The sequence below is a fragment of the Micropterus dolomieu genome, linkage group LG17, assembly GCF_021292245.1.
Source record: "Micropterus dolomieu isolate WLL.071019.BEF.003 ecotype Adirondacks linkage group LG17, ASM2129224v1, whole genome shotgun sequence".
NCBI lineage: Eukaryota > Metazoa > Chordata > Actinopteri > Centrarchiformes > Centrarchidae > Micropterus > Micropterus dolomieu.
In genome coordinates, this window is record NC_060166.1 from 10,663,805 (window position 1) to 10,673,785 (window position 9,981).

At 40.2% G+C, this 9,981-nt stretch overlaps 1 protein-coding gene across 1 annotated transcript; it reads right to left on the reverse strand.

The window, feature by feature from the left end:
* Positions 1-3,915: 3,915 nt before the first annotated feature.
* On the reverse strand, positions 3,916-6,365 carry LOC123986179 (homeobox protein otx5-like). The gene is made up of 3 exons (XM_046074308.1): positions 6,269-6,365; positions 4,887-5,038; positions 3,916-4,554 (listed from the first exon to the last, which is right to left on the reverse strand). The coding sequence occupies exons 1-3, from the start codon at positions 6,363-6,365 to the stop codon at positions 3,916-3,918; spliced, it is 888 nt and encodes a 295-aa protein (XP_045930264.1).
* Positions 6,366-9,981: the final 3,616 nt, after the last annotated feature.

The window sequence follows — 9,981 nt, forward strand, 5'->3', positions numbered from 1 at the left end:
GATTGTTTTTTCAATTTCTGTTTCCATTTTTCACAGCCTAGGCTAAATTGTTTACCAATTTACATAATGTTCTAGCTAACTATTTGACTCAAGTAGCAGCCCTCACAGGTAACATTTGCTTGCTACTTTCAACCTAAAAATAATAATATGGTGTTTTCAAGTTGAGCAAACTGTTCCTTTAAAACTGTTCTTCATCTGGGTAATCACAGGGATATGTGAATCTATGATACATTAACTGATTGCCAGTTTTCTCATCAGATTTATTGCACAACTCATTAGAGACAGAAAAGCTGTTGCTCTCAATCATTGTCCACTTAATCAGCTTAATCAGTCAGTATATTGGTGAATGGATCTATGCCTTAAAGAGGCCAGTATGTGATTTCATGGTACCTTCAAAAGGTATTTTTAGTATTTGTGAAATATACAAAGACAGTATATACAGTTACATGGTGTGGTTGCAGTATTTATTTATTTTTAATTAGGGTAATTAGTGTCTTATTTTAAAATACATTTTGATGTATCTTTGCCCATCCCAGGTATCCGACTTTGCTAACACATCCAAACATCAAGCAAGCACATCAACACAAGACATAGCAAGGCAGCTAATAACGTTATTACTTACTGGTCCAACAGCAAGAATGCCAGCTCTACATCTATGTGGCATCCTTGGAAAGCTAGCCAACAAACAGCAACTGACACAAGAGCATGTACAGAAATGTTATCGATGTCCCAGTGTGTTATCTATCTATGTTGGCTAATATCAACTCAATATTTATAGCTAGTGGCTAAACCTCTGTCTGTGAAACTTCTGGCTGATTTTGCTTGAGTTGACAACTTTGCAAACACATGCAAACATCAAGCAAGCATAACAACACAGAAAGCCAGTTACTAAATTATAACTTTCTGGTCCAACAGATAGCTCAAGCCACAAGTAAAAACATGTAAAAGCCAGTCCCATATTTACTGTTGTCTGGTTGCTTGCTCATCACTCTCTCTTTTTCTTAGGATTCATCCTATGGGGATCATGTTTCATGGCAATCCATCTAATAGTTTTGCAAGTTTTAGACCAACATTATCATTCCTGGAGCCATGACACTAGCTTGGCTCAAAACAACAGCACCAGTTGAAAGCAGTGAGTATTACATGTTGGGTTGGACCATTTGTCGGGTTGCATTTTCTTGTGGTTTTTGTCATTGTGATTCAAGACCCACAGCCTTGTTTCAAGTTTCAAGACATAAGTTAGACTCAGGAGGTAGAGCGGCCATCCACTTATCAGCAGAGCCTGGCTGAAGGATCCTTGGGCAAGATACTGAGCCCCAAATTGAACCCCAAATTGCTCCAGATGGCTGTGCCATTGATGCACGATGGCATCTAGGGTTCAGTGTGTGAATGGGGTGAATGTAATGCAGTGTAAAAGCTCTTTGAGTGGTTGGAAAGACTAGAAAGGCGCTATTTCAAGTACACAACCTGAGCTAAAATCTTTCATCCAGTGCACTCCTCACAACCCTTGTGGTGTTGACCCTCTAGCCCACCAGTGGCGGTAACACACAGAAATATCAGCAATCCTAAATAATCTGCCCGTCTCTCGTACTTCAGTTTGGGTCTGGCGGGAGCAGTGGGACTCAGTATTATTGTTAGTTCTAATCTGTTTTCTGTCCTCTCTGCCCTACTCCCTCTCATCTCTGCCTTATACCCACTCAACCTCTTGTATGGATTAGTGGAACGCTCCCAGAAACTGATTCCCAATCTCCCCTCTCTGGATGTCTGAAACTCCTATTGCAGCTCCAAAAGGCAGAGTCATAGAGGAATAACACATGTCACAGATATAGCCCTAAATGCAGCGAATAAACACTCAAATCCAATGACTTACAGAACAGAACAAGAGTTTTAATGAAGATGTTTAATGTCTCAGAAACATAGCTATCTAGCATGGTAGTGGTGAGACTGGTCAAACACAGGAGACAAATGAAATATACAAAATAATTCATGTCAGAAAAAAAGCAGAGAAGATTATAGTAATGCAAAAGATAAAAGTACAGTAAATGATTAAAAAGCATAAACAGCATTGTATCCTATTACTGCTACTTTTATTGGATAAACCCCTGAGTTTGAAAAAAGAAGAAGAAGCAGAAACCAGAAAAATATAAACAGAAACAATAAAAAGTTGGCAGTTTTCTAGAAATTAAGAAAGAGAGAGATTCTGTTGGGTGGAGCGCCTGCGTAACAACTCATTGCCGATACCAGACATGATTGCATTTTCAAGTTTTAATATTTACAAAAGAACAACAAAAAAAGCGTATTAGCAAAGTCCATGTCAGCTCAAGACAATATTAATGATGATAGCAATAATACTGATAATAATATCAACTTCAAAAACAAATTAGCACTATTTTTACTTCAACGAATTCACAATTTTTCAAAGAAACATAATATTGTTTAAGTCTAATACAAAAAAAAAAAATCAAACGATACACCAAACACATAAAGTGGTACCCATCACATCTTTACAGGTTAGAGTTGCGAGAGGCGCCAAACTCTCAAAGGGGGGCTGCATGGCGGCCCAGTCCCTTCCCTTTCTCTGGTGCAGTCTTCTCTCCCATCAAATACCTAACTGGAGCAGTTTATCATCAAAAACAGTTTACAATAAAGTTATTTGTATATTCAAGAACTGCTTCAACAATCCGCTAACCTCATGCAAACACTGTGAGATGGAGTGGGGGGAAAAGTACTCGGCTGCCAATAGCAACAATGAGACCATTGTTGCCCAAATTGTCTGGAAGTGATCCTATTAAACTAACAATGTACGAGCCATTCTGCTAATGATTTCAACCATGCTCAAAGGCAACAGGTTTGTACTGCAGTCACTTCAGTGACCAACTCTACCCCCTCCGCTTGTATCGCACAGGCTGCAGAGGGTCAGTATCATACAAGGCTACTGGGAATCATCAGCTTCTGTCTGCTATACATTTTTCACATGGTATTAAATTAGTGGCCACCCTGTAAAGACACCTCGTTAAGATGTCCATATGGATTTGTTGAGTTGTTTGGCTCAAAGCTTTTTGAGTCAGCTTGCTGATGAAAAGCAGCTTTATATATATATATATAAAAAAAAACACCACAGAAAATACAAGACAAAGTCTAGAAGGAAGAAATGAACATGAGCTTGGGCTGTCGTCAGTTGTTGTGCTTTAACACGTCGATTTGAAGGCTGTCTATGCAGTAAACTCGTAGGTTGCTGAAACTGCTGTTATGCTGCGGCAATGTACAAAATAATAAGCTTTGCTTCAAATGTGGTCCAAGGCCACTCAGACAGCAGTTTCTGAATTCGGCTCTTTCAAACAAAATAGATTTTGCTAAAAAATTCTTTAAACCAAAACTACTGAGTCATCGGTCAAAAGGATGCATTCACCCTGTGACAAGTGGCCTCCTTTCTTTATACATGCTCACTTTAAATTTTCTTGTCATCAGTAATAGAGTCAAACTGTATTTAAATCACAACAGTTTCGACCCTTTCGTCCACTGAGCTAGAGAATTAAAACTGTGTCTCTCATTAATTTGATTTTATAGTACAGATATCGTAATCCTGTTTTCCTTTTACACAGCCATTTCTTGATTCCATGGCTGATTTTTATGTTGCTTAACTTAGTAGAAACACTACTGTCATCTCTTTTTCACAATCACCAAACCAAGCATCAACAGATCAGTTTACCTTCACACATATTTTTCTGAAACAGCAAAAATGAAGACATTATTTCAGCTGATTAGTTCAGCTGACATGATTAATTGATTTCTGTCCCAAGGTCTCTTCCTTCTTCTAAAACACACCAATTTTGGGTTCTTCACCCTACTTGGAATTTGTATGATTTGTTTGATTTCCCCTACCCTCTTCCCTCCCCAGAACCCACTTTATGTTATTTACAAGACCTGGAACTTCCAGGAGTTCTGGTCTTTGTAGTCCAGACAGTCAGTGGCATTGAAATTGAGCTTCCAGGCAGCTTGGTCCTTGTAGTCTAGACAGTCGACAGCTCCAAAGCCCAGCGAGGCGGCTGTGTAGCCCTGGGAGGAGAGCGAGGCGGGGGACTGGCTGAGAGGCCCACCCATCGAGGAGGCTGTGATGGGGCTCAGGGCGCCTCCAGTGCCTGATAGCTGCGGGTGCATGGGGGACAGGTAGGAGCTACAGTCCAGGCCAGTGAAGTAGGAGGAGGAGCCTGCGTAGCTCTGGCTGTAGGCTGGGGCCTGGGTGTAGGTCATGGGATAGGTGGTGGTGCGCTGCATGCAGGGGGTGGTGGAAGCAGACAGGGGGTCTGGCAGCGGGGAGATGGAGGCTGGGCTCCAGATGGACACTGTGGCACTGGCAGAGCTGGAGCTGGGGGTGATGGCGGTGCCTGGAGGTGGGGGTGGAGGGCTGTAGGGTCCATTGGTGGGGTTGGCACTGGCCTCAGTGTTGGCATCACGAGCAGGTGATGTCTTCTTTTTAGGGGGCCGTGGTTTGGACTGGCCTGTGCTCTGCTGCTGCTGCTGGCGGCACTTGGCACGGCGGTTCTTGAACCAGACCTGGAGAATGGCAGGGGCATCAGTGAGGAGGTCAGTTTTGAAATCAGTACTCCATTATCAAATCCAAGCCTTAAATAATTTGTCAAAGTGTAAAAACTGCTATTGTGAGGAAATATGTTACTTTTTCCTACACACTCTTCTCTGTCTCTTTCTCTCTCTCTCTCACACACACACACACACACATACATACATACATACAGAGGAATTTATTTATTTCATTAAGCCAATAGTATATTTGTTTTGTATTAAAAAAAATAAATATATACATATATATAATACCAAAACGCACAATACTAAAACAGCACACTGTATACTGCTATGTAATGTGTTACCTGGACTCGGGACTCCGGCAGGTTGATCTTGAGGGCCACCTCCTCCCTCATGAAAATGTCTGGGTAGCGGGTTTTGGCAAACAGAGCTTCCAGGATGTCCAGCTGTGCGCGTGTGAAGGTGGTGCGTTCCCGACGCTGTTTACGCGGGGTGTCTGCAAGGAAAAACATCAGATGCAAAAAAAAATTATTATTATTATTATTATGCTTGCGTTGTTTTTTGTTGTTTAAAACATTCTGCACCAAAACGATGACCTATAACTGTAAAGACAAGTGCTTTTCGACCAAATTCAACAGGCCGATTGATTGGAAATAGCACAAAGTTCCAATCCATATTAGATTTTTTAAAACCCATTATTAAGGTAATTTTAATTAATAACTGCACAAAATAAAATGTTAGTGATTGCTTATGAATCAAGGAAATTGTTTGAGTTATTTCTCTTGAATTGGAAAATAAAACGTTGCTTCTCTCCGGTTCTACATTTTAGAAACTGCCCAGAATGTTATAGAAATAGGCAACTATTTTACAGAACAGGTCTTGCAAATTATCGGATGGAGATTAAAAACATTTTTAGTGATAATTTTCATCGAACTATATCGGCATCTCTCATATAGGCTACTAGAAGAAATGTGGAGTTTCAATGGATCAATACAATTATCTTACAGAAATGATCGTTTTTTCTTTCAACTGCACTGTTTGGATCGAAATATACAAAGTAAAAAAACGAAAGTTTCTCCAAAGCATAGACTCTGAATTTGAAAAATTGTCCTAACTCTTCCTTGATTCAAACTCTAATCTGCGACAAGAGGCCAAGCTTTGTAACACGCCTTCTGTCATCGGTGCCAAATCTCGGCATCATTTCATTCAAAGTCTCTTCTCAAGGATGACAGATGCTGATCAGGCCACGCAGCCCATCCGAACAATATGAGAAGTGTTCATTCAAAACATTGGGGTCGAAATAAAACACAATGCGAATCCCATTGTAAATAGGTTACATGATAAGATCAACAGATTGGAGTCTGTGTTTGGTGTGAAGTCTGTGTGAGAACATGCTGCGTTTCTATTCACACACATTTGCATTGTTTTTTGACTCCATAATCCGCTGAACGTGTAGGTCAAGTGAACACATGTTCTGATGGCTGAAGCAACAGAGACATCTATTCATACTCTTAAAGCATAACCTTACAGCTACATGAAAAAAAAAAGATATTTAGCCTAAGTGAATAGGTCTTTTTTAAATAATACAACGACATTTGTTGATTAATTCTTTGAGTTTCTGTATTTCGAAATAAATGGGGTTTTTTTCACTTGAAACAACAATTAAACGACAGATTTAAATTGTTTCAAAAAATCATACAGTCATATATCATCTTCCATTACTTACTGGGGTATCCAACGGCGGAGTGGAGCAGATCCATGCCCGGGCCGGACAGCGTTAACCCGTTCACGGCGTAATGGGGTTGCTTAATGTAGGACATCATGCCTCCTGCCGGCTTTAAAACACTCCCTCACTCCCTCACTCTCTCTCTCCTTCTCTCAGACCGGGGGCCGGGTCTCCTAGCTAGTCTCCAGGGGGTGTCTCTCTCTCTCTCTCTTTCTCTCTCTCTCTCTCTCTCTCGTTTTTTCTGTCACTCCCTCCCTCTCTGTTTTTCTTTTACCCTGGGTTGTTTGTCACTTAGTTGTTGTTTTTGATTTTTCCTTGCTGGCCTACTCCTTGTTTGCTCAGTGCCGTCGAACCAGGCACTTGTGGTTCTAACGGTCCAAGTAGCGGCAGTGCGTCTTTACACCTGTTGGAACCTGACGCGTAAAAACACCGCTGATTTAGCGACAGGGTGTATATTTTATGGCTCCTCTATCCAGATAAAAAGGACAGCAGCAACTAAAATCAACCCAAGACTATCAATTAAGACAGCTCATTAAAAAAAAAATGATAATGGCTAACTAAATAAGACCCGTGTTATCATGCAGTTCTTCATCCAAGTCGTGCGTAATCGCGGTGCAAGGTAAAAGCAGAAGCTCCGCAATTTCGGCCGTCTGCGGGTCTGATGGGTGCTGAAAAGAGCAGGGGGCCCTGACGATACCTGGTCCCAGAGGAGAGGATCTGGATCTGCAGAGTAGACAAGTGAGGCGAACAAGAAGAGGCTGGCTAATTAGAAGTAACTTCTTACCCAAGTAGACACCTCCCTCCCTTCCTCTCTCTCTCTCTCTCTCTCTCTCTCTCTCTCTCTGTCGGGCGCGCTCACGCAAACGTACGCACACACATAGGCCTACTTGTCATGAATACATGTCGTTATGTAATCCTGTTGGATATGTAGTGCGAAAGGTGCAGTGTTCGTGATGATAATTTGACACAACGTGTTTAAGTTTTATTCTGCACGTCTGCTACGCTATATTTTATTTTGTTTAGGCTGTGATCTAACTTTTTGTCGCTACAGCGGTACTGTCACTGACACCTGTTGATGTGTAGCCTGCATATTATTAGTAGAAAGATTCATTTGAAATTTTTTCGGGTTTATAAAGCCACTTGGAAAGTTATACTCATACAAAACGTATACAGTTATGATGAACGATTGGCCGTCTTCTGGTCTGGTTTAAGAGAACCCCAATCTTAGCCTTTTCGACTCTTGTTCAGGTTTTTTTGTTATGAACCATTTTCGAAATTGGCCTCCTAAAATAATTAGACGACCGTGCCTGAGTGTGGAGGCAGAGGGTGAGCAACTGAGAGGCAGAGAAGGGGGTACAGGCCGGATTAGAAGCAACACAAAGAACGCGTTGTTCTGCTATTAAATCCCTTTCTGATCCCCAACATGCTCCCTCCGGCCCATTCATCCATTCATTCACTATTGTCGATAATAATAATAATAATAATAATAATAATAATAATAATAATAATAATATTCAGCCTTATAGGCTAGTAGCCTATGTGATTGTCGATTTACAAAATGTACTGGCAGACTTATAATATATATTTAAATCTTCTTTGTACATTTATAATTTAATCATAGATATTTAATATCAAACTTAACTAGAGGAAGATAATGTATTATATGGGAAAACATAATTAATTGCGTTTTGTAGCTACTTTAAAAGAAACAGGCAACCAAATGAAATGTTAACTTTGTACTGAAATAATTTCAGGTAGGAGAAGACACATTTCTATAAGGCTTAAGCCATGGAGATATAGACGCACAGCTCTATACTTCATATTTCCATCCATTATATGTTGGTCCAAAAGTCAGAGCTGATGATAGTTAGGCTACATTTCTTTTAGCGTCTTATTCATTTCTAATATTTTATCAGAGGTCTTGGGGTTTTTTTTTTTTTTTTGTCAGACTCAGTGTGTGTTTTCAGACACTGAGTCGTGTCTCTTCTCTCTGGGCTATTTGGCCTGTGCCATCCTCTCCTGCGAGACAATTTCACAGTGTCCAAAGCCGATTCTCTGCGCTTGTTAATTGAATCGGATTTCTTATAGTTTAAAATCCACACACACACACACACACACACACACACACGCACGCACACACACAAACACACATACAGACACACACACACACAGACCCATGTAGCTACAGCCCAAACTGTATAAGGGGTTTATCTGGCTCTGTAAAGCCAAAGCGGAGATATAAAGACTCACACAGAGCGACAGAGACACTTTACCGGCGTGTTTGAACGTTCCTAAATCTCGAATAAAATGTCTTCACCTGCAGAGGTGAGTGTGTGTGTGTAGCTGTTTGAGTGTAGGATGCCTGTGTGTGTGTTGTTGCTGTTGACGTTGGATACATTCTGTCTCCAGTGAACGCCTCACATCCAGGTACGCTTTGTTTGTTTACTTTGTTTGTTTTGCTGTTTTAGCTCAGCCCAGTTGAACGGAACTAATCGCCAGCAGGACAGATAGGCCTAGTCTAGCTAACCTTGAGGAGTCCGACGACAAGAATGTCTCCAGACCTCCAACTGACAGAAAGAGAAAAAAAACCCTAGCCAGAGACCTCAGATAGCCTACGCCTCAGTGCGCGCCACTCTGCGCGCGGCACCGCTGTGCACGCGCACACTCCACGCACCTGCTTCCCTCACACTCTTGATGTATTTCATATTGTTGCTAGTTTAGACATTTATTTGATATAGGCCTATTTGTTGATGTTGATCGTTTTGTGTTATTTTGATTGAAATACTGCGGCACGTCTTTGAAAAAACTAACTGAATATGACTGAAATGAAAAAATCAAAATGTTTTTAACTTTTTGTTATCACAACAAAGCTTTTTTGTTCCATTTTTTTTATTTACCACTTTTTTAATAATACAAGAAAAATTAATAATGATACCATGAGAAAATGGTAGGCAAAAAATGGTAATTAATCAATGGGCTAATTATCCTAAACCACGATCGATCGGGTAAAATAGCATGGGAACGGAAAATCATTCTTTCATTAAGATTAGATAAACACAGAAGACCTATAAACGTGGAGTTTTGCATGGCAAAAAAATGTGAGGCTACATTTATCTCTAGCTCTAAAAATATTGTTACATTGCAAAATTAAATATCTGAAGAAGAAAAAAAGGATCTGAATGTTGCTTTTGAGTAGCCTGATCCCAGTCCTTTATAATTAAAGTTATTGGTAACTGATTTTGGGATAGGCCCACAAAGTAAATTACACTCTAAATTCCTATAGTGATACTTTAGTTAAACATCCATACATAAGTTCCTATAGAAATGCCATAGAAACACAGTGATTTATCACAATGAATTATCTAAAAATTACTGGCAACTCTGCATTCATTGTTTTTCATTAGACAGCAATTTGTACATTGAATTAACAAAACTGGTTGTCTTATTTAATTTGATTCATTCCATCATTGTTTTCCCCCTCCAAGTCACTTTAGTTTCATCTTGTGTTTTTTCTATACAGGCAAGTGCATAATTATATGGCCTAAGATAGGTACTCTATAATCAGCCTCCTTATTTTAAATCTATATATTTTATTGTTGCATGACATGTGATGTTTTCATGCAAGGTTGTTTGCGTTGAAATTGCTCTGTGATGAAGGCCTGCTGGTAGTTTGGACGCACTAGGACCCAGAGCACACGTAAATTAAGGACAAC

What these genes read in the sequence shown, in the direction of transcription:
- LOC123986179 (XM_046074308.1), bottom strand. Translation starts at nt 6,365, where the DNA reads ATGATGTCCTACATTAAGCAACCCCATTACGCCGTGAACGGGTTAACG. An exon ending in CTCCGCCGTTGGATACCCCA is followed by an intron (nt 5,039 to 6,268) that starts GTAAGTAATGGA and finishes TTTTCCTTGCAG; the next exon opens with ACACCCCGCGTAAACAGCGT. An exon ending in TGCCGGAGTCCCGAGTCCAG is followed by an intron (nt 4,555 to 4,886) that starts GTAACACATTAC and finishes GCCATTCTCCAG; the next exon opens with GTCTGGTTCAAGAACCGCCG.